This window comes from Ananas comosus, linkage group 15 (genome assembly GCF_001540865.1).
Source record: "Ananas comosus cultivar F153 linkage group 15, ASM154086v1, whole genome shotgun sequence".
Classification (NCBI taxonomy): Eukaryota; Viridiplantae; Streptophyta; class Magnoliopsida; order Poales; family Bromeliaceae; genus Ananas; species Ananas comosus.
Window position 1 is genome coordinate 3,349,583 of NC_033635.1, and position 24,547 is coordinate 3,374,129.

The following is a 24,547-nucleotide window of genomic DNA, read 5'->3' on the forward strand; positions in this document are numbered from 1 at the left end:
TTGTATCACAAATAACATCCAAGCCCCCTTTTAAATACACTAGCCATCATTTCAAAAATGGAACAAAAGTATGATTAAATCATAATTGATTTCAATTTGAATTTTAACCATATTTACAAATGCATTTGAATTAATTCCAAAATAAATTCAAGTTCATATCACATTTGCAAAACTCATTTGAAATATTACCATATTGAAAAGCTCATTTAAAATTATATCAAATTTATAAAAAAATTTTAAATTAATACTACAAACGAAAAACTTTTTGAATTCATTCCTTCCACATTTGTAAAAGTTTTTGAAATAATACCATACGTATAAAAATCATATTTCATATTTTTAAATTCATGCCATAATAAAATTATTTTTGAATTTATACTATATATCAAATCTCTTTCATACCATATTAAAATAATGCTAATTTGACATTAAGCTCAAATCAAACCCAAAACGTGAATTGGTCAACTTGACTAGGTTGACCAACTCAAATCCGATAAATTATAAAGAAGTCCTCCAAATTTTTATTGTGACACTTGCATCCAATTTGGTACAATTTGATTTTGTCAGGGCCAATTTGAATAATGTGATTGAATTTTTACCTTTGATCAAATCCGGTTCAGCTTGAGCCACTTTAAATTCAACTACAACCTAAAATTACTAAGTAACAAATTAAATCCAAAATTTATTTGTTATCATCAAAATTTATTATTGAATAAAATCCAACATTGATCAATAAAAATTTCTTTTTTTTATTTTTCTACAAACAGAATGTATATAGTCTAACTGTTTCCAACGCTCACCGAAATTCGTGAGGATCATCTTACGAATGATCATTATAAAAAAATTTAGTATAGAAAACTCTCTTATAAAATCATCTTTTTCATTTTTCCTTCCCAACTTTCAAAAATCTATATTTTACCCTTTCAACATTTCAAGTTGTTGTATTTAACTCCCCTCTATCAAGGTTCCATTAGTATCCTGTTCATTTTTTATAATTTATACTGAATTTCTTTTCAAAATAACAGAAATATATTAAAAAATATTTTATAGAAGAAGTAAAGGCTGTTTGGTTATTTCACCCTCTCCATTAATAACGTATCTCCCTGAAAATATTTTTGAAATTTTAAAGGAGCAAAAGACAGATTTTTGAAAGTCGATAAGGAAAAGTGAAAATCAGGTATTTATAAGGAGATTGTTTATATTTTAGCCCAAAAAATTTGATGAAAATGGAAATTTAAAACTATTAGATTATCCATTTTACTTATTTTAACTAAAGCAATTTAAATAGATATTATTAACAGTTAAAATTGTTGATCCACCTAGGTCCTAAACTTGCTAGCAACCTTATGTACACACACACATTCCTCTTTTTCAGATGTAGACTGATGCTACATGACAACATGTTGTTAATGTGTCAACACAATGACTTAATCATCCATACATACACATATATATATATATATGGGTTAAGAGAGAGAGAGGGAGAGAGAGAGAGAGAGAGAGAGAGTGCTGAGAAGGTAGATTCCAGAGGAGTGCCATCTGAGAACACACAAAGCAGGTGCCAGGTAAAAGACTTGCAATCTGAGAACACTTGCATTCTGAGAAATGCAAGGCTGGCACTGCATTTTGTGTTCTCAGGTCACCCCTCTGGATCGCCGCCTTCTCAATTGAAATCCTTTTTCTTTTCTTTTCTTTTCTTATTTTGATGTGATCTTATTCTCGAAGTTATTCAGTAGAATAGATTTGAAACTAACATGTTTATTCTTTGGTTTTTCTGATTTGACGTCTTCTTTGTGCAGAATATCAAGATCGGATCGTGACAATTTAGCTTCTTTTGGATGAACATTTCTCTCACGTGTTTGTGACAAAGTGGTGTATTGGTGAAAATTTACAGAGAAAGATATATAATAAGAATCAACAGAAATTATATTATATTATATTTGAAGTGTTTTGGCAATATCAACTTTTTTTCTGTTCGTTAGTAGCAATTTAGAGTTTAGAAATTAGCGCTAAACGAGGCAGAGGTGTTCTTCTGTATTAATATTTTCATATTGCCTTTTCTTTTATTTTTTGGTGGGAAATTGCCCTGCCCTGCCCGTAGGCTGATATTTTCAAATTGTATGAACCGGAAATTACCAAGTAAATAAAATGTCACAAATTTATATTGCTTTTATTTTGATAGGATAAAAAAATAGTCTCCACATATGCCTCAGTAAAATGCGCTGCTGAGTACATAGAAAGGGAACAAACAATCATCTCTGTTTAACACTACCGACATACAATCAATCTAACAAAAAAGGAAAAACAAATTTTCTTATTTTAAAGGAGGATATTGTTCAGTTTCTAAAATTAGTATGTTTTCTACACTACAGTAAGCATCTATAGTTGATATGGTAAGGAGGTATTCTTTTTTTTTTTTTTTGTGGAAAAGTACCCCCTTAAACTATACTAAAATTGCACAAGCGAAAAGCATTCTTAAGTTCCAATGCTCGCACACACAAAAGCACAAAAACAAAAAAGAGAAGATTGAATTTTAGATCCAAATACTCAGGATAGCTTTGAAGCTGCGTCTTTCATTAGTAGAGAGAAAAAAAAAAAGACATGCGAAACATTGTAAAACAGTTTTCAGTCACAGTTACACCGACCTCCACGAGACGGCTATCACATTTTTTTTTTCGGAGCTCGATTTTTCTTGTAGAACGGTTTAACATCTTTTTTCGTATGCTAAACCACCTAACACGAAGCCGTACTACGCCTACAGATGAAACAGGGTTTCCTTTTCGTTTTGTTTTTTTTTCTTTTTCCTACTTTTTACACTGTTAAAAGCATTTTAGATCAATCGCAATCGAGAATTCTCCCAAGCCTCCTTCAATCTGGTGCTACAAAAGACCAGCCCTTTTTCCAGCTCTTTCTGCAAAGCTCCTTGGTCTCATCGTCTTCTTTTGAGCTGAAACTTTGAAAAGGATATGGAGAAAATGCTACTAATTCGATTCGAGAACTAACGAGTCTCGCAAGATCTGTAGCAGTCGATAATTGCATAGCTCCGCTAATCTGTAATGAATCCAAAAGGATAAGTAGGCGTTTTTGGGCTGATCCAAAGCTACTATCCGGCCCAATTCCTTTGCCATTTATCCAAAGCATCTGATGACAAGCATCGCCACCACGATGTCGCCGAATGCCTTCTCTACATCTCAATATCCAAGAGCTGGGCCAGAGCATGTCTGGGTTCACTTATCTGCACAAAGCAAGCAATTTTTCAGAGCATATTCAGTTACAAAAGTTTTCTCAACCAACAACTCCAATAGAGAAATGGGCTAGTGCACAAGTTAATCCCTTTAAATGTCTTCTTGTACTTTTTGCGGCTCATGGCCAAGGATAGAATAAAGGTTTTATTGCACAAAAAAAAGGAATGACAAGTAAGAAATAAGATGTATGTAACCTAACTTTAGCATTCTGTTGTAGAAACAAAATAGTATTAAAATGCAACAAACACCGGAGTTGTTTCAAGTCATAGCACACACCGGAATTGTCGTATATATATATGTATGTCACCGATTCAATCTAGAAAGAAGCCACAGAAAAATTATCAAATGGAAAAATAAAATGAGGTTGCTCGGTAAGGGGCATACCAAGATGAACAAAATAAAACAAGCATGTGGAAATGATTATATACTGCCAAGATGAGGCTAAACGAGCAGCAAAATATTACGTCGAACAAAACACTACAGCTTCAATAAATTTCACGATCAAGCTTGAGTAAAGTCATTTATATGCATTAGTTTGTTCTAAAATTATTTCCTAAACAGACCAAAACAACAGTACAACATTACACAGTGAAAGGGGCAATTAATCAGTAATACCTTCTTAGCTGAGGTGAGGACGGTTGGTCAGGCGAAGAGCAGGATGAACTGCCGCGATATGGGCCATGCCTCTGCTCAAAAAGCGCACCTACTGGAATCTCCTCACCAGATTGAGGCGCTTCATTTAAACCCGAAGGATGCACTGGTCCAAGAGAGCCAAATTCAAGCGGTTCACCAGAGGGGCCATAACCACCACCTTGATCATAAGAATAGACCATCATGACAGGAGAACTTCCAGACCCAGGTCCAGTATTAATAACACCATTTGGGTTTGTGACAGGCGGCGGCGGGTACATGCCATACGTCAAGTTTCTTGGGCTACGATTTGAATTTGTGGGCCTGAATGAGTTGCCCGGAGCTAGGTTAGAAGAAACTGGCTCGTGCCTATGGGGATCGTTCTTATATGACTGCCTATGTCTATCAGACTGGTTCTCAGGCTGAAAGTTTGATCTCTCCACTTGATGCCCATGGCCACGGCCAGCAGCTCGAGCTTTTGCACTGATCCAGCTTCCTTCTCTATCGCCCTGATCACCCCTTTCACTATTGTAGTTTCTTCTGTAGCTTCTTGTACTTGCTTGTCGATCTCTAAAAGGAACCTTCTGCACAGAAAGGCAAAAAAACAAAAAAAAAAGAGCTGCTGTATTTAATGTTTCTTCAAACTACTAATTTTAATGGTATTCAAGTTCAGTTATGTTTATTGTTCAACCAAGAAAACTACATCACAAATTACATGTCAAGTAAACTGTAATACTGGTAGAGAGGCATCAGAAAAAATTAAGAACAGTATTGTACCCCCAGTAAAGAACTACTATGTCAGGTTAAGCCATAGCCAACATTTGTGTATCACTTGAAGTTAACATGGGCCAAATAATAAAATTCCTGAGAAAACCTACATCTCTACATTACATTTAGTAACTCCCAAAATACCGAACAAAATATGTATTCCAATTCTAAATATGCTATTGCTCCAAAACAAACAGCCACGGTAAAGCAACACAAGCTAGCTTTCTTCCCAGTGACAAAACATTCCTGAAAGCCAAAAGACCCTTGAGGCTTAAAGAAAGGCTAGTTTAGTAATAATAAAAAGAATACAGAAGTTGATATTACTGCCTAAACTACTAAAAGATATATCATCTATAACTAGGATCAGAACAGTCACGTAAAAGTTCTTACAGGATTTGGTAGATAGGTTCCAGTACCACCGCGGTACCTCGGTGCTTCTTCTCCATGCCTCTGGAAAACACCGGAAGGTCTCTCAGAACCTGGTTTGAGAGGCACCATAGGTACAAAACGAGGAGCATAGCCCATCATCTGGGTTAAGTTCGCATTGGCCGAAACTGGTCTTCCTGGACCATCCCATGGAAAATGGCCCTGCAAGTACACTGGTGGCACCAGAACAGGGGGTTGGCAGATGAAGGGACCTTGACGTGTATCTTGACAGTACCTCCCATATAACAGATTTTGCAAGTGGCTATCGAAGTCACTTTTCAAAATATCCGGCTCGTGCTCATTAGAGGACTCAGCAGCAGCAGGAGTTCTTAATGCTGTTGAACTAACGTGAGATTCAGGCTGATCGAGATTATCTTGTGGACTGAAATTCTGTTCTGAAGGACTTAGCGGAGAAGCTCCATCCGAATTGTTAGTAACAGATGCGAATTGGATCAGATAGAATGGAACTAAAGGACCTGCAGGAACAAAGGCTACAGGGACCAACCCAGAATTGTCAGTCACCCTCTGCCGAGGGGGACCCACAAGAACTGGTGCAATCGGAATCATCGGGTCTGATCCACTAATATGTGTTGGTTCATAACCGGGTACCTGATGGCTTCTAGCTTGCGTAAAAACCAGAGGTGTAGGGAACTGCTCAGGAATATTATTTCCCATGGTTGGTGTAGGGTTCCACTCTCTAGTTTCGTTGGCTTCCGCAGGAAGCTGCTCAGATGTACTCTCAAGTTGCCAAGCCATCTTTGCTTTGCCATATGTAGTAGTTGGGGCAGGCAAGGAGGTTGGCTTTTTTCCCCATTTGTCCCTCGAAGTTCTGGATATCTTTCCAGAAGGGGCATCCCTGGAAATTTCATAGGAAGTTTTACTTCTTGAAGAACTAGACTGTGACACAGAAGGAACCCTAACATCTGTTGTTTTCGAACTAGGGCTAACATCCGTCCCTCTGCTTGTTTGATTTTGAAATATTTCAGCATTATTATCTCGGATAGGCCCCGCATCCTCACTGTCAAACTTTGGGTGACCCCACAGCAGACCACCAGCATTACTGCTTTGCGGCCAAGAAACAAAGTTAAAACCAGCGACTGACGACTGCTGCTTGCCATCAACATGAAGCATTTCAGGATTTTTGTTTTCAGAATTAAATCCTCCAGTCAATCCAGCATGGTTATTTTGCCACTGATCATTGTCTTCTTGACTTGGTTCTGCTGCAGCCGAAATATCATGGGTTGGCTCAATATCTTCATCGTGATTGACACTAAGACCAGGATTGGGGAAGTAATGGGACATAGGTGGTGAAACATATCCTTGCGGGATCTGCATATTGTGTGCCCAAGGATGTCCAACGAAGGATAAATTAGGGGTGAAAACTCCCCCCCAATTTCTTTGGGCGTGTGCCGTTGAAGCTAATAAAGGAGATAATGTTACAGGTAGATGGGAGGAAGCCATATGAATCGGCAATTGAATTGGTCCATTGAAGTCATGCAACTTCGCAGAAGCCATTAGATTGACCAGATCCTGCTCCTCCTGGTTCATCTCCTGTTGGATCTCCAATGATTGAGAAACAGAAGCAAGCTCTTCGTTCATAGTGGCAAAACTAACATCATCGTGGTAGCTATTCGAAACACTGTTTGTATCAGAAGCAGCTTGAAGGCTTGATTGGGATGAAGTGTTAATCGAAGACATTGGGTTGTCAGCAGAAGTCAATTTCGTACTTTGACTACCACTGGCCTCTGTACCCGAGTGGTTTCTTCTGTCACTATGATCTAGCCTCAAAGATTTCGCTGATTCTGCCATTGTACCCCGCCTGCCACGAGAGAACACTTCAGCAGAGGAATCCGTCAGATCTGGGCTGGATCGTGTCCTTGCGAATGGGAACCTTGTCTGCCCATTGGAAGTGGAATCATTTACAATGTAGTTAGATTTTAAAGTTTTCGGATCTCTTTCAGTCTGAGCAGTTCCAGTAGGGCCATTGCTTCTCTCAAACTGATCGGAGACTCTTGAGTTGATTTTTGGGCTCTGTGTACGAGAAACCGAAGATTTATTCACCCTATCCAAATTCCGTGAATGTTGGCTGTTTCGGTTAGCGATTTGATCCTCAGCCAGGTTTTCATAGCCAACTCTCGATACAGGATTCTCGCTCCTTTTCTTGATGTTTGATGCACTTCTGATATTGTTTGATTCTTCAACTGGGATGTTCTTTACAGGTTGAATATGTCGTAAACTTGGGCTAGGTGCATCTGGACGATTGCCGCTGCCATGTCTCTCCCATGTGTTCATGAAGAATTGATTCACTTCAGAAATTAAATCTTCATGCGGACATTCAAGTAACCTAGCCAATCTTTTAGCCCCAAATGCAAAAGCACTGCGTATTCTAAAGAAATTGCCTGACAGAAAAACAAAGGCGCATACAACAATAACACATGAGCCTGCCTTCAAGAGGAATCATATTTACTAGCAATGGAATCCGAAAAGTATCAACTACAGAAGGAAAACAATGACCATACAATTGCATACATAAGTGAAAATTACATGAACACATGATGTAGTTCAAGAAGCACTGCAAACAAGAACCATGCATCAAGAGAGCTATTCACATAGCATTTGAAATAAGTAAAGAAAAGAAAATGAAAAAAAAAAGTGGTATCTAATCCCATCAATAATGTAAAAAAAACAAGTCATAAAGTACAACATACTTGGACAAAATGAACAATGGCAAATAGAATGCAAGCAATTGATTAAAAAAAATACTGTCACCATATGGATTTAATTATTATTGATATTTAAGTCAACAAGTTAATGACACCATGAAGTCTTGTCATCATGGTAAGCCTTTAAAGGAAGTTAAATTGGCATTATCGGCTCTTTTATAAAAATAATTCCCACCAGGAAAAGAGGTCAAATACAATCAAAATTCAAGTAAATACAGCAGTAACCTTCATGACATTAGAAGGCTCGGAAGTTCAATAAGAACCTATAAGATAAGAATTAGATCACATTGTCAGGAAAACACAAACACACACACACACAAAAAAGAAGAGAGGGAATAGTAAATGGGCTCAATGAATCGCTAAGAATTTCCAGTAGTTAATTATAAAATAGCCAAGTGAAAGCACCTTTAAAAGTTCGTAAAGTAAAAAATAGTAAAAAGAAAATTTCAATCAAGAGGAAGAAACTTGGTATATAGTAGGCAGTTCCTGTGCAGCCATAACATCAATGAGAAGAAATAGTACTTAGTGGAACGCCAAGGTAGAATACCTTTGCTAACACTTCGCCCAAGGTTGTTGTTTGTACGTAAAGGATCAATAACATTAAAATGCTTGGATACAAAAGGCTGTCCCTGGTTTCCTTGACCATCCGGCGTAACGGCATAAACTCTACTGCAGCATTCAAGAAACTGTTTACTAAGCAACAAGTCACAACTATCCCTTCGTGGAGGCTCCGCTGCATAATGTTTTAAATGAGGTTATAAGAAAACAAGTTCTTAGATAATAGTACCAATAAAAATATTGCTATGCTATCAGTGTGAAGTTACCAGTCATATCTGGGAGGGAACTGATAGGAACAGGACCCCAAAGGCTAACACAAAAGTTCTCCCAATCAAAGTTGCTAAAAAATTCCAGAAAACGATATAATACCTGCCAGCGTACAACAATTGCCATTAGAGGGCACATTTGAGAAAAGAAAATCAGTAGAAATCAAAAAATAAAACTCACCTCAAGTGGACCAGCAAATGAGTTGTTGAAAACATGAAATATATAAAGAACCAAGGTCTCCAATGCATAAGTAGAGATAAGACCATGATGAGCACCTAGTATACGACTCTCATAGTAACACCAGGCTTTGATCAGGATAATACTCCGCTTGAATAGATGGTCTTTCTTTATCAAAGCGTCAATCTACACACAAAGTTCAAATTTTAATAAGAGGTTATATGCAGGAAAAGGAAAAAACAGCACAACCTAATTATGTTCAGCCAATATTTGAAGCTCCACTCACCTCTTCAAGGAAACAAAGTGTACATAAACCACCTACTTGATTAAAGGAGATGTCAACAACAATGTTTTCCACAAGACACTTTATTATCTTAACCTGCACAGATGATCAAAAGAAGCTGGGAATCAGATACTCAACGATTTTTTCAGAAAGTTGAACAGAACCTAAATCTGCTAAAAAAAACTGAAAATAAAAGGAAGCATCATGAAAGAAATCACAGAGCAGATATACACATTTAAAAACGCATATTTTTTAAGTCGAGAACATAGAGACAATTAATTTCCAATGTAATGATCTGCACTACTCTAAGGGTGCGTTTGGTTCGCGCTATCTTTTAAATATTCCTAGTAATCCAATAGGAATAAAAAAAAATGACGGTGTTTGACTAAACGCACTAAGTAATCTAGTTGGTAATATTGGATTTACTTGGGAATAAGATTCATCCCAAAGTACTAATCTCATTCCGTTGAGGAAGGGTGGGCATCCTATAATATGGATTGGGGTAATCATAATATATCTAATCTCTTTCTTTCTCCCTACCCGTCAGCTAATTGGTATTATTTTTTTTTACACTATAACCTCATATCTTTCTCTAAACTTACCTTTCTCTCTAAAATTTAACTCTTTTTCTCTCTCTAAACTAAGTTTTCTCTCTCCCTCTTTTTCTAAAATCTCAACTCTCTCACTCCCTCTAATTTCGACTATATTTCTCTTACTATTTTTTTAATTATGCTCTCTCTTTCTAAACTATGCTGTCTCTCCCTTTTTTCTAAAAAAATGTTGAAATTTTTGGTAGATTATCTAAAATTAATTTAAAAAATAAATAAATTAATTGTATATTTTTTGTAATCTTAAATAATATGGCTAAATAATATGACCGTGCGAACCAGACACAGGAATTCCACATTCTTACTAATAGGATGAATAGGAATAAAATTCTCGGACATCTTTTCATTCCTAGTAATCTTTCATAATGCAAACCAAACGCACCCTAAAGGAATACTAGGTAACTGATTCATGATGATAGTATTAAGGACCACAAAGAAATAGCACCAGATAATATGCTATTTGCTGGCCAGTCTTTGCAAACAAGTTAATAAACTAATAAGAATGAAGTTTTTATCTACTCTAGGTTTTGCAAGAAATATTTTGTTAATCAAACCTAAATATAAGTATCGTGAAAGCAGACTCCTGTCTCCAGGAACACTATTTTGAAATCTGAACAAGTTTAAAAGCATTGAAACTTTCCCTAAACCTCAACAACGAGCAAAAAGCCAGGGAGGCATGTTCAAATTGATGAAATAAATTATGCATGATCAAAGTACATATGTGATAGTTTTTGAATGCTTCCTAGTCACACACATGTATAAAAGTGACGATGTAATTCCTACAACAGATAAATAAGACTAGTAAAATTTCATAAAAAAAGAAAAGGACTAGTCGAATGTCTAATCCATCAAAAAGATAAAAGAAATCGTGCAGGCGGAGTGAATAACTCGTGACAAACAGCCATATGACTGTCTATTTAGAAGCGGATTACTCATAAAAAATTACCAATTCTCACAGTTATACAAGGAAAGAAATGAAATATTGCGTCATATAATTATAAAACCAAAAGAAAAACACAATAAAGTGAAGAACAAGTTTGTCTTATAAAAAATACAAAAAAATCGTACAGGTTAAAAATATAAATGAAATTTCAAAAGTAATCTTTTTGCTAGGTTGATGTACAACTACTCCAAAAACAAATGCATACCTCTGCCTGAATATACTGAACTTCTTTTACACGAAATTCAGCGTTTTCACTTTTTTCCTCATTCTCAAGCGCATCTCGAACGCTGTTGGCCCATGTATCCTTCAAATCTTCATTATTGCTACATGCAGTCAAGTCAATGTCTCCATCAGGTAAATAGGTCTTAAGCGGCACTGATCCAAATGTGAAAACCTGAAAACCAGCATATGGCATAACAATTTAACAGAAGCACCACCATATCCATTAATTACTCCTTAAAAATTAACAAAAAGACAAATAAGAATTTACCTACACCAGATATGAAATCAAAAAGTCTGATTTAGAAAAGCTACTAATGTCAACATTACATCACACTGTCCTCTTGAAGTAAACTGCTAGTAAGGTATTACTAATTGTTGTCGGTGTAAAAAATAGTATGATGATTCCGATTAAGGATTCTTACTGCGACGTTTAAAGATGCCGATGCACATTAACTTTATATTCGTTGTCTTTTTTCTACCTATTATAATCCATAGAACCAAGTCAAAACCCAGGTGGTTCAGCAATCCCATAAAGCGAAGAATATAAGTTGCATGCCATATCAAAGAATGAGTATTGAAAATGGTGGCATTTCTTTCTCTATCTCATATCCTTAATTTCTTAAACACCTGTTCCCCTTGATTTGTAAAACCCTCATACCATGATGTTACATCCTACATTAATATCATGATGCATGTACTCCTCCCAACCCTTGTTGAAGTAATCCAATGCATGAGAAAATAAAAAAATAAAAAAAAATAAAAAAAATCCTCTCATGCATTAAACCTGCACAGTTACAAACCTAAACTAGCACCCTTTTGCCTAAAATGGCCCAACCATATAATCCTCAAGCTTATACGTGAGATCGATCAACTTTAGGTACACTTCACTCCCAAATCCCACACAAACACTTTGTCCTTAGGCCAAACTACCAGGTATAGACCCTTTTCCACCGTGAAACATAAAATGTTACAGGCGAGCTTCCAGTTCCAATCAGTTACACATATTATATATAAAACATACAGTAAGAAAGAGTACCAAGGAGAAACAACTGGGAGGAACTAAACCATCCTCTAAACGATTAATCTCCTAGCTAAAGGATGACAGTAAATATGAAAAATTGAGTACACTAAGTTACTTCAAAGATGAATAGCAAATTAATTCCAAGTTCTCAACAAACTCACAGGCATAAGCACCAAACAGCAAGAATACATTTGAGCATTAAAGTTGAGTTCTTGAAAAACTAATGATCTGAGATCATTTAAACTTAATCCCAGGAAGTAACTTGAAGAAACCATATTATTGTAGCTGCAGTCTCTCCTATAGAATGTCTGGTGCCTGAGTCTCCCGCTAATTGGGGTTTGTAATATAGAGCGTCTTCAGAAACAAAGAAGCATGCTGGTAAGCCAAGAATCATGTAAAATCCTGATAATCCTTAAAACGATCCCTCCATAATTGCTCTAACTAACCAAAAGATAGCTCCATTTATCACCTAAAAGGCTAGAAAATTCTACCCACCACAAAGAAAAGTTACATCCACTCAATTGCAACTAATAATTGGCCTCATCAATACTCCCAGCATCCCATAATGCATCAGCAGGTCCAACTTGCTCAACTCTGATATCTGAATTATCTAACATTTACTTCTCCCAAAATAATAATAATCTAAAGAAGTAACTCTTTTAACAAAAGAAATTAAGATCTTAGCTACTGGTTTCACAATTACACTGAAAATTCTTTTGATTAACTACCCTCCGAATATAAAAGCACATAAGGTCAAGCAAGCAAACCTACCTGACAAGAAAAGCACTTCATGATAAGCCGCTTGACGTAAAGAGCCACAGCTTTCCTACGCTCCTCAGACGGTTGGTTGGGCTGTATGCACGCAATCAGCTCGGCAGTCCTCTCTTCGGCCATCATCCATCTCTCCGCGTCGAGTACCCGGGTCACACTGGCCACTTGGTTGGGCAAGAGGCCATTGGGCTTCACGCCGCTCGGCTGAGCCCAGCCTTCATGCTTGCCCATGCAAGGCGACTATCGTCTGTAACTTCGCCGTGCCTCCTCTTCTTTCCTCCTCTCTACGCCACAACAACCTCACCCTCTTCACAACTTAGTTCCACTGTACAGTAATGCGCGAAGAAGTACAGTAGAAACCCAACCAAAAATCCTTACTATCACAGAGACAACAGAAAGGCAAAGAACAATTTCTTCTTCCACCCTTCATTGCCAGGAGTAAGGCATTCAATAGCAGTATTCGACAAACTCACTTCTTCTAGTGCTTTATCCTGAAATCAAGAGTGCCAGTGTCAAAATTGTGGCATTCTCTGCAGAACCAAGTCACCGTACTGACAATCAATCTGATCAAAGCAAACACAAGCTTAAATCCCCACTAATTACCGAAAACTGAAGCAAAGCAAACAAATAATCCCTAAAATAAGGGCAACCGAAGGTTACAAAAGATCAAGATCGTGCCTTTCTCACCAAATCCACGGCTCCAAAAGCAAAACCCAGAGATCCCGGGCCCAACAACGCAAAAAACTCAAAACCCTCAACACAGAGAGCTCCGCCACGAGATCTCCCAACACCAATCGAACTCAAAACGGATTAACCCTGCCAGGGAACACCGCTCCCTCGATCGCAATGGAAAAATCTAGGGCAAAAGAGGGACGGAGGCAAAACCCTACCCAAATGCGGCGGCTCCGGCGCGGCTCCGCCCCGGCAAATCCGATTCCTAGGGCGGCGGCGCGCGCCGCGGCGGTGGCTCGAGGTACGACGATCGGGGGTTCGTCGGGGTCGACGAGGGTTTGTAGGGGTAGGGTTCGGGGAGGATCGAGGAGGAGGTGGGGGTAGGGTGGGGGACGAAGAGAAGAGAAAACGAAAAGAAATGGGTGGAAAGGAGTAAGAGAGAGAGAGAGAGAGAGAGAGAGAGAGAGAGAGGAAATGGGTCTGAGTACTTCTCTAGGGTGTGTAACGTTTCCCCGAACCCATTCCCTTTCCTATTTATAAACCTCGTGTTGTTACTTGTTTGTAGTTTCCACTGCGAAATGCGCAATGTTACATTTTGACCTATCATGGTTTGACCATGAAAATCTAGCTCGAGCTCGAAACGGGCTCGTTTTTTTTTCTTTTTTTTTCTTTTAAGATCTCGTTAGTTAAACGCGTGGACTCGATAAACTTGTAAACATCGGTATTTATTTCGGTCCGAAATCACAAGACAATTTAAATTTTCCACTCATATATAATTTTATAAAAGTCAGCCTCCTAATTTCGACTTTGCAAAACTCACAAGTTCTTCGCCTTATGAGTTCCTACTTCAGAGTAGCCCCTAATTGATTACAACAAAAAATTGTTTGTGTCGGGACCAATTATTTTATTTTTAACTTTGAAAAGTAGTTTGATATTCAAGAATGAATGAGATACCGGCGAAAAAGAAAAGATTATTCAAGAAAGAACAACTTAGTGATTTGAAGACGTTATTGAAGTTATGAGATGCTGGATAACGGGATCGATGTTTTAAAAGCTGAGACGCAAGAGTGCACAAGTAGGACTGTAATGTCCAATGTGCCGAGTGGGCACGGCTCACACCAATTCCGGCTAGGGCACGTCTGAGGACAGTTGTGTCAGATCAATATTCGGGCCGTGCTGTGTCGGGACGGCTTTTTCCCATCCAAGGCCCAGCACGGCCGAAAACGGTGCCCAAAAGGGTCGGGTCGTACCAAGCCACATCGGGCCGGGCCACTGGGTTTCTTCCATTGCAACTTACATATGTTAGCTTATTTCCGTAATGTTTTGCGTCCAAATTTGATAGTTGTGCCAAAATTTTGAACTCATTCGAAACAATAGTAAATTGTATGATGAAAAAAAAATCGATCGAAACGTACGGGATGGTTGAGTGAAGGATCAAAGTGTGAGAATGGCTTTTCATAATTTAGCCTTTTCTTTTATCCTTTGGTTTAGAGAGGATTTGCTTCTTGATCGAGGACATTATTGAAAAGGTTATGAGGTTGATTACATGTGAGGCTTTGTCACTTAGAAAATGGTTATGCATTAACTAGGTTACGATTCGGAGCATCTACGATCAAGCTTTGTCAAATTGATTCAACCAACTTTGTCATCGAACACGACTTTACATCTCAAACCGCCACGCTTATTTCAGTTTAATCATCCATAATATTCGATACGGTGTTGATTAAGATGATCAAACATTGTCATGATAGAGAAAAAGTCATTTAAATATTGTTGTTTTAGTAATTTAGAAAGAATAGGGTGTAATCATGAGTTCTAACAATATTAATTTATTCTCAGGAATTAACCTTGCCAGAGAATTTTTTACTGTTTACAGAGCTAAAAACTTCTTAATCCTTGATAGGTAATATTTAATTAGCATATTTTTGCTGTCACATAGCATAAACAGAATACTACACGATTCTTTAAAAAAGCTCTAAATTAGTAAATTCCCCACCACTGTCCTTTTACTTATGGAGTAAAGCATTTGTATACCAAAATAATAATAATAATAAAGTTGAGTACATTTTTACTTTATATTTAAGAAACTTTTTCAACTGATTCCCTCTTATTTGGTTAATTTGTGGTAACTTAATTTGAATGCAATGGATATTCGAATACTCTAATATTGATTTTTGAAATTGAGTGTTCAGACTCAATTTTCTTTTTCTCTTTAACACTCCATTTGTATGAAGAGAAAAGGAGAGAAAAGAAAATGAAGAAAAGAAAATACAGTTATAAGAGAAAATAAATTTCTCTCATTTGAATCAAATTAAATTTGAGAGAAAATAAAAGGAATGAAAAGAACGGAGAGGAAAAAAAAAAAAAAAAATCTTTCATAACGTTCAATATTTGTCTCTGCAAAAGTGAAGAGAGTTATTTTCTATTTTTTCCTTTCTTTGATCCCATTGTAGAGAAGAAATATTTTTTTCCTTCTTTTTTGTCGCATCCAAATGAAGCATCAGCATACTACAATTTTGCTCTAACTTTATTCATGCTTGCTAAATTCCACAATAAAACTTATCTAATATTTCATTAGATAGATCTTCTTCTTTTTTTTTTTACCTCTTGGAGGCCTGTGTTGCCTCACCTCTGCAGGTTAGTTTACTATTTCAATGAATGAAGCGGATAGTGTGATACCTAATCCTCAAAAAAAAAACAAAAGAAAAAAAAAAAAAACTTATCTAATATGTTCAAACATCGCAATCGATACAAAAATCAAGTTCCTAGCAAATGTGCCCACAAGCTTACCATGTGTAGAGAAATCATTATGGGATTTCATTTATGTTTTGGTTAGTGCATTGAATTGATATGTAAGAAAATGTAATTAACTGTGATCGATGGTTCCTTCCATCTAATGCGTCAAATTAAGATAGAAAGAAATGAAACATTATGGATAAAAAACCTGCTATAACAAGATGATGAGAGTAGATATGTTACAAGGATTAATTTATTCTATTCAACCACAAATAGGATAAATAGTTTTCTCTTTATAGCATGATGTATAGGGATGGAATTAAGTAGAAATGATGCATCTGAGAAGATTCATTTTCATCAAATTAATGCATTTACATGGTGGAAAGTAATCAATTCACTTGTATTTATATATATATATATATGTGTGTGTGTGTGTGTGTGTGTGTGTGTGCGCGTGTGTGCATCAAATACGACATTTGTATTAGAATGAAGAGAGATAAGATTAATTGTTGAAAGGGAATAGTTTTCTCAAATCTTGTGTGCATATTTATTTTTTATTAGCTCTGCGTACGTACTCTAAACAAATTGAGTAAAATATTTCGTGCAAAAGCTACAGGTGAAACCTCTTTTCAATCTTATTACTATTCTATGTAAAACCATGCAATTTGTCACTTTTTTCAATACAAAACGTACGTGCATACATATAAACATGCATGCGTATTATATTTTTGCTAGTTTAAAATTAAGTTGTATAAATTTATATGCATGCTCTCGCACGTGTATAATTGTTCATCATCAATTCTAATATATATATTTTTTTTTCTTTAGGAATTACTGGAGCTTATAAAGTACAAATTCAAGAAAATGAGGAGGGATCAGATGATGAATTACTTTGTTCTCCTTTTCATTGTCCTTGTCAATCGTGTACCCCTTATTGGTAAGATGTTGAATCTGTATATACGGATCATTTTACATCAAATAGAAAATTAATTAATTAATTTGCTTTACCAGCAGTGTTCTATTCAAATATTTGAAGATTATTTTAACCTTCAACCAGCACAAAAACATTATATTTCATTTTTTGTACTAAGTACAAATTGCTCTAAACACTGGGGCTGTTTGGTTTTTAGAAAAAATATGAAACCAGAATTTTCTAAAAAAAGTCTTTTATGATTTCTTTTTTCCAGTCTTTCATCCATTAAAAATAGTTTTTTTTATAAAAAAACTCAGATTTTATGAAAAACTAGTATTTTTATTTGTTGAAAAAAAAGTTTAGACTTTAGAGAACAAAATATTTTTTTATAGAATTTAGAAATAAATCTTCAAAAAAGCTATTTTTAAAAAAACCAAACGGACAAAAAGGAAAAGAAAAGAAGTTTTCAATAAAAAGCTTTTTTTTTCCAAAATTCTTTTTTTGTATTTTTTCTAGGGATGCAAACAGATCCGGGTTGGAGAAGCTCCCGCCCCGATCCGCCTCGACGGAGCAGTAAATGAGAGAAAATACACGGAATCGGAGTAAAAAAGGGATAAATTTTACGATCCGAGACGGATTTGGGACAGAAAACAGGAGAAATTCGCCCCGCCATGATCCGCCCCGAATCCGCCCAAAAAATATTTATATTTTTTAAAAATATTTCTAAAAAATAATATATTTATAAAAAAGATTACAATATAAATAAGTTAGTAAATATATTTGAAATTTTTGAATTTTGTTTTGAATTATGATTGATATTTTTGATTTTTATAATTGATATTGTTAAATTATATATATAATATTATTAACAATTATTAATTTATTATTTTATAAAATAATAATAATATTATAATTTTATAAAAAATATTAGTTGGCGTCCCGGATTCGGGACGCCGACAAGAGGCAGGTTACGAGGCGAGGCGGATTATGAGATGCATTTTTTAACCCGTCACGAATTCGGAAGACAGGACGGAATTTTGCTAGTCGGAGCGGGAGCGAGGCGGGATTCCCGCCTTCAGATCCGTCCTGTTTGCATTCCTAATTTTTCCTAGGAACCAAACAAATTTTGATACAACTATTTTAATACCGATTCCGACGTCGAACCAAATAAGTCCTAACTCTAAATAAAAATTAATATGATGATTATTGAATAAAGTGGATGTCAAATATACATAATATTTTGGTATGTATAAGTAGTATTCGTTATTTTTATAATACCGACGGCGTCGCAGCTCCTCTTCCTTCCAACGTGGGTGTGTGTTATGGAACTCTGGGCGACAACCTGCCGCCCCCAAGCAAAGTCATATCCCTCATGCAGAAATGCAACATCCTCAAGCTCCGGCTCTACGACCCCAACCCCGACGTGCTGGCGGCGCTGCAGGGCTCCAACCTCCTCGTCTCCTACGGCGTCAAGAACCAAGACTTGGCCGCCATCGCCGGCGGCGTCGACCGAGCCCGGTCCTGGGTCGACCAGTTCTACGTCCCCTACCAGAACCTCAACGTCGCGGAGATCATCGTCGGCAACGAAGTCGTCCCCGGCGACCTCGCCCGCTATGTCGTGCCCGCCATGCGCAACCTTCATGCTGCGTTCAGGAGCTCCAACTTCAGTATTACAATCACCACCGCCATTTCATCAGCGACACTGACCAACACCTACCCGCCGTCACACTCCGCTTTCACCAACGGAGCTATTAACGTGATGGCGGAGTTAGTCGGCTTCCTGAAGTCCTCGGGGATGCCGCGCAGCATGCTGTACGTGCACCTGTACCCGTACTTCGCGTACGCGGCCGACCCCGCGAACGTGCGGCGGGACTACGCGTTGTTCAAGGCGCGGGAGCCGGTGGTGGTGGACGGGAACCTGACGTACTACAACCTGTTCGACGCGATGTACGACGGGTTCGCGTGGGCGATGGAGAAGATCGGCGGAGAGGGGGTCCAGCTGGTGGTGGGGGAGACCGGATGGCCGTCGGCGGGGAATGGGGAGTTCACGACGCCGGCGCTGGCGCAGACGTACGTGACGAACATGTACCGCCACGTGGTGAACGACGACCGGACGCCGAAGAACCCGAACAAGGGGCTCGGCGGCGTGCTCGCCTTCGCGTTGTTCGACGAGGACCGGAAGCCGGCCGGAGTCGAGCAGAACTTCGGGCTGTACTATCCGTCCATGCAGCCGGTCTATTCCTCTCCTTTCAGCTGCTGATCATTCCTTTTTTATGGTATGAAATGAGCATGCCCACTACCTGTGCACTCAAAAAGATGAAACATAAATCTTACATCGATTGATAATAAAAAAAATTTAATTTTTTGGATATACAGAGAGGAAAGATTTATGAACATTTTTGGAAGTAGTATTTGCCAGATTATATATTATGGGTGTGTAGATCTGTTATGTAATGTATGCAAGTGGAATGTATCCAGAAATAAATGGACAAAAGTTAATTTAGTGGACACCTGAGCTGACCCAGCTCTGTTTGGGGACTGCGCGTAAGTTTTTGTCTCGGAAAAAGAATCAGTTCTTTTATGTCCAGTAGTTAGTAGTATGTTTATGATGGGAAATAACTAATAAAAGAGAAGGTGCTCGAGGTAAATAAGTTTTTTTTTTTTTTTTTTTTGGGTAAACTTCAAATACCATCCGTGTAGTTTCATACTTTCTCATTTTAAAGTATATCAATTTAGTGCCCTGTAATTTTTTTTTTCTTTTTGTCAGTCCATACGTTAGTTTTTCGTTAAATCATACACAAAATACTTCGAAAATCCCACTTATAGTTTATCGAATATTCACTTTAGTATTTTTTAGTTTTAAATTTGCTACTGATTTAACGAAAAAAACACTAGTAGAGGGATAACAAAAAGAGAAAAATAAAACCATAGAATACGAAAATAATATATTTTAAACCACGGAATACTAAAATGAGAAGGTAGAGGACTGGTATTTGAAGTTTTCTTTAGTAAGCCTGTGCAGGCCCCCTCCTAAGAAGCTCTTCCTCACCGAGGGAGACTCCATATTTTTTTTTTTTTATAAGCCTGAAGTCCAATGCATGATCCATATTCAACAGTTCAACAGGCATGACTCAACATACAAGATTATTAAGTAGATTCTCTCTTAAATTATTTATCTAATTATCTAAGTTCACAACGCATAGACCAAGATAAAATTTAGCACCGAATGTCAGAACTCGCAATTCCATTTGTTCATTAATCATTCACAGCAACACAACAAACTGAAAGCAATCTTCGAAACCCCTTAATATATACACTACTTGTTTGTTTCCAGAGGGTTCATTTCATACACTTTTAAAAGTCTACAATAATGTTAAATAAACATTATTTCTAACCCTGCATACGACAAGCGGTCTTTGATTCCTCGAATAAAGAGATACTCAACCATACAGCTACTTCTCGTTGGGTACGAAGAAATCGAATGTGACATCAACGGTACCTGATGTTTCCCCAGTGTCCTTATATTCGATCCCTGTTATTTTCCCTATATAATTCTCTTCGGATTCTTGATATTCGGGTTTCACTCGCCGCACAGGAACTGTAACAGAATACACTGTACCGAGGTCAGCATCTGTCGAGACACTCAGTTGAACCTTATCCTGTGAGTCTATTTCGACGAATTCAGAAAGGGCTTGAACAATATTCTTCACGATCTTTTTCTTTGCTTCATCACTGACCGCACACCTGTCGGAGAACAGGATCATCTTAAGCCTCTGCTTTGCGATTTGCGCATTGGAATTTCTTTTAACTGCTGGTGTGGGGAATAATATTTTCCAGGCCAAGCTTAGGCGATCAAAGAAGTTCATGTTGACTACATTGTGAAGGAATCCTTCAGCTTCTTGGTTTACAGTAGAGGGAGAAAGGGCATTTCTCGAAACTCCAATTTTCAAATTATAACCGCGCGCATGACCATGTTGCTCAAGGGAAAGCCATTTTGGAGCATACTTCTGATTACTGGAACCTCCATTATGAAAACCACCAAATTGTTTCTGCGTTGTGGCAAATATAAGCATAAATAAGCAAAAGAGGAAAAAAGAAAGATAAGAATGAACATCTAAAATTAGATGAATATAAGAACAAGATTTCAAAAAAGCTCTGTACGAATATTAATTCAACATAAAATTCATGGCAGCACTAAAATAGTAGGACAGAGAATTATCAAGAAAGGAATTGCCCATAGATACAGAAAACTTCACACCTTTTCAAACAAATAAGTAAATAAGGGCTTTGGGCAAAGCTTTTGGAACCAATCTGAATAACCTGATATAATAAACAACGTTTCTTTCTCTTGGAGAAAAATATACTGTATAACTTGTTAGTGACAAACAGCTGCATAAAGCCACACCAGCCCTATGCCGGCGACCAGTCAGATGCTTATTACGAGACCCTCTGTTTATTTATTTCTACTCTCTTCTTTCTCATTCTCTATCACTGTGTCTTGTTCAAATCCCTTGTCGCCCTATACATCAATCAAAGGGGAAAGATTGAGATTCGGGTTCCATGACTAGTATAAAGCTTCATAAGGAAACTTCAGCACTTCTCTTTGTAACTTCAGGTTTTATCAATGGTAGATTTGCATAGCTACTCTTCTTCCAGAAGTGCTACTTAAGATCAATATGAAATGAAATCAGATCCCACCAAGCACATATGATGAAGAAATAAATTTGAAATCAACTGACACTAGGGGTATTCTACTTATTAGGATCTCAAGTTGTGTCAGAATAGTACATTTTTGTATTACTAAATAAGATTACTGCTCATGCCACAAAAAATATGTAGCTGGTTCTTTATCTTGAGCATACACCTTTTTTCCTTCATAAAGACTCTGATTAGGTTCATCTAGTAACTACTAGATCATAAAATGTTTCACAGAGACATATTAAGCTGCTGTAAATGTTGGAAACCTAAGAAGTGATTACTTAATAGACTAACAGACTGATCAATGGCTTGAACTATGAAGTAGGTAGTTCTGATTGCTTATACTTATAGATGCATGTACGATTCCATATTCTGATGTACGGAAAATGTGTGTTCTTATGTTGGTATCAACACAATCATGTGTAGTTCCAGAACAGAAAAGCAAATTTAAGCTATATGCTCTGAATTATAACATAAGGATGAACCACAAGTTTCTCAAAATTAGTTTAGTCATGACAAATTTATCACATAGTTCAAATTAAGTGAAGAAAATCCATTTGCTACAGTTAAATAGGAATTGTTGTTTCTAAGAGGTGGGGATGATGATAACACCTCAATAGAAGAATATCTATCACAAAAGATATTACTGGTTGGGCTGAAATGAAATTGAGATAGCATGGTATATTTCGCTTCAAAAATTTTTTTAGCATTTGAATCTCTGGCTTTACAAGGTATGATAAAAGGACAGTACTGTGATCAAGTAGACTGCAATTTCTTCTTGATGTTGCGATAGGGGTCGATATGAATTAGCTAAACAAACTTCTGCACAGAAAAGCTGGTTTTAGCAGAAACATAATAAGATGTAGTAGGATATTGCCTATTATGCGTCAACAAGATCTAACTAATTCTCGGAGACCAAAAAGGAGTTGAATAGCAAATGAGATTGATGCCAACAATAGCAGCGTCTAAAGTTTCACAAAGAAGCATTTGATGACAAATAAAAGAGAAGGAATCTAATACTTGTCAGCAGTAAGATAATACAACTCCCACCAAATTGTCTCCAAAATATGTGCAACATTACTTAAAAAGGGTCCCGAAGTCATAATTGAGGACAAAATGAATGCCCGAATAGTTAAAGGAGCAATAGTTAGATCTAGAAGCTTACACAGATCTCGAGCTTAATCAGCATAAAAGAGGACTACTATAAGATTTCCCAGCTGAAAGTGTAATACATATAGTGATAATTGGTACACTGACTTTTGATTCTAAAGGCTAGCGATACAAGAACTAATACTACATCTTCTTAGATTTATAGAGATACGCATGAGTAATGTACATTTATCATGTTCAAACATCGATACTAAAACAGTCAGTTACTTAAGAATCACATGTCCAGGTGGAAAGAAAGTAAGCTTCAGAATAAATGCAAGATAGTTACTATTAATAATGCAAAACTCAGTGGTCCTTTCTCTAGACGAAAAAGGATTCAGTCCATTTGCGTACAATTAACTTAACAATCAGTAAAATTTCTTGAAAGAGGCAACAAGGTTCACATTGTCGGGGTTTTTCAAGAGTATTAAGAATACACGGACAAAGATTCATGGTGGGAACAATAACTAACATGTACACGCCTGTAACCAAACAAAGAGAATTATGAGTAGCTGCTCGAGAGAACAACTCAAAATAGCCTAATCCAGTCGCAAATGCCTCTTCATCCCTCTGTTACCCTCGACTCTCTGCATTCGTCGAAGGGGTGTTTGGATTTAAAAAGTTGCGATTCGGCTATAAATCAAGTTTATTAAGAGTAGAAACATAAATAGTTAGTTTCGCCATCCATCATGAAGACGCAAAGAAGATTTGGTGGTTAGACTTGGGCTTAGTTTTTCGAAAACAAATTTCCTTTTGAAATGGTAAGAAGTCATCTTTCGTTAAAAAAAACAAAAAACAAAATACAAAAAACAAAACCTAACCTATGAATAGACTACGAATCTCTCCGGCGTTATGTTAGTTAATGGCAAAATCAATATTTTTTTACTCTCACCAAACTTGATTTTAAACCGAACGACAATTACTGTCAATCCAAACACCCCCCGAGTCTCCAAAAATGCTTCCGCAATTTTTTCTCTTTTACTCCCTAAATAAAGCTTTTATTACAAACAAGTAAAGAAATATACTGACGATGAAACCAGACATGATCGAACAAATCGAAAAGAAGAAAATTTAAGCGATTAATGTAGCTTTTTAGGTACATTCCCACTCAAATTTCTCCCTTCGCGATAGAAAAATGCGTATTAATTACAAATTCTACCATGAATGACCATGAAAATTTCGCAGGATACTCCTTTTTGAGAGGATTGCTCCAGATGCCCTAATTAGCACGTCAACGAAGATGAAGAAGAAGAAAAAGGATAGAAATGGGGTGTCACCATGGACGGAGGAAGCGCCTTGAGCGAGTAATGAGAGGCTAATGCTCCGAGAGGCTTCAGATCGCCGTGAATCACCGCCATTTTCCTAGGGTTCCGTCGATCCTTCGTGGTCGGAACTCGGAAGCGACGAAGCGATCTCTTTTTTTCCTTCTTTTTTTTTTTTTTCCTGTAATATTTTTCCTTTTGTCTTTGGCGAGATGTGTCAGTGTAGAGAGAGAGATCCTAGCAACCCTAGTCGTACCTTGGTTCGGGTGGAACTGGGCCCAGGCCTAAACCAGGCCCGGGCCGATAGGCTATGATTGGGCCGGGTTTCTGATTTATTATTTTGGGCCTAAACCCGGTTTAAAAACTTAAACACCAAAATGTTTCGGGCTTATCAAAGATATCATTACCAACTAACCAGATATTTAGTTACATGTATTTCCCTATATAAGAAATTAAGGATATCTTATGTTATATA

General features: G+C 37.2%; 3 protein-coding genes across 5 annotated transcripts; 1 reads left to right on the forward strand and 2 right to left on the reverse strand.

The window, feature by feature from the left end:
* Nucleotides 2,527-13,776, reverse strand: LOC109721046. Of its 3 annotated transcripts, XM_020248462.1 has the most exons (10): nucleotides 13,533-13,775; nucleotides 12,643-13,133; nucleotides 10,834-11,022; nucleotides 9,081-9,173; nucleotides 8,798-8,980; nucleotides 8,617-8,719; nucleotides 8,340-8,525; nucleotides 5,034-7,468; nucleotides 3,861-4,459; nucleotides 2,527-3,235 (listed from the first exon to the last, which is right to left on the reverse strand). In XM_020248462.1, exons 2-10 carry the CDS (start codon nucleotides 12,871-12,873, stop codon nucleotides 3,232-3,234), a joined length of 4,023 nt encoding a protein of 1,340 aa, XP_020104051.1. In that variant the 5' UTR covers nucleotides 12,874-13,133; nucleotides 13,533-13,775; the 3' UTR covers nucleotides 2,527-3,231. The 3 variants fall into 3 exon arrangements, with proteins under 3 accessions (XP_020104051.1, XP_020104052.1, XP_020104050.1); XM_020248463.1 differs by having other exon boundaries at nucleotides 3,861-4,456; nucleotides 12,643-13,776; XM_020248461.1 differs by having other exon boundaries at nucleotides 12,643-13,775.
* On the forward strand, nucleotides 18,155-19,501 carry LOC109721624 (probable glucan endo-1,3-beta-glucosidase BG4). The gene has a single exon (XM_020249328.1). The coding sequence runs from the start codon at nucleotides 18,183-18,185 to the stop codon at nucleotides 19,221-19,223; it is 1,041 nt and encodes a 346-aa protein (XP_020104917.1). The 5' UTR covers nucleotides 18,155-18,182; the 3' UTR covers nucleotides 19,224-19,501.
* Nucleotides 20,191-24,291, reverse strand: LOC109721707 (cell division topological specificity factor homolog, chloroplastic). Its single transcript, XM_020249459.1, has 2 exons — nucleotides 24,088-24,291; nucleotides 20,191-21,012 (listed from the first exon to the last, which is right to left on the reverse strand). Exons 1-2 carry the CDS (start codon nucleotides 24,166-24,168, stop codon nucleotides 20,416-20,418), a joined length of 678 nt encoding a protein of 225 aa, XP_020105048.1. The 5' UTR covers nucleotides 24,169-24,291; the 3' UTR covers nucleotides 20,191-20,415.

Coding starts and splice junctions, on each gene's coding strand:
- LOC109721046 (XM_020248462.1), bottom strand. CDS start 12,873: ATGGGCAAGCATGAAGGCTGGGCTCAGCCGAGCGGCGTGAAGCCCAAT. Junction 11,023..12,642: donor TGAAGTGCTTTTCTTGTCAG/GTAGGTTTGCTT, acceptor GCTGGTTTTCAG/GTTTTCACATTTGGATCAGT. Junction 8,981..9,080: donor CACTTTGTTTCCTTGAAGAG/GTGAGTGGAGCT, acceptor CTTTGTGTGTAG/ATTGACGCTTTGATAAAGAA.
- LOC109721707 (XM_020249459.1), bottom strand. CDS start 24,168: ATGGCGGTGATTCACGGCGATCTGAAGCCTCTCGGAGCATTAGCCTCT. Junction 21,013..24,087: donor AGGCGCTTCCTCCGTCCATG/GTGACACCCCAT, acceptor GCCACAACGCAG/AAACAATTTGGTGGTTTTCA.
- LOC109721624 (XM_020249328.1), top strand. CDS start 18,183: ATGTCAAATATACATAATATTTTGGTATGTATAAGTAGTATTCGTTAT.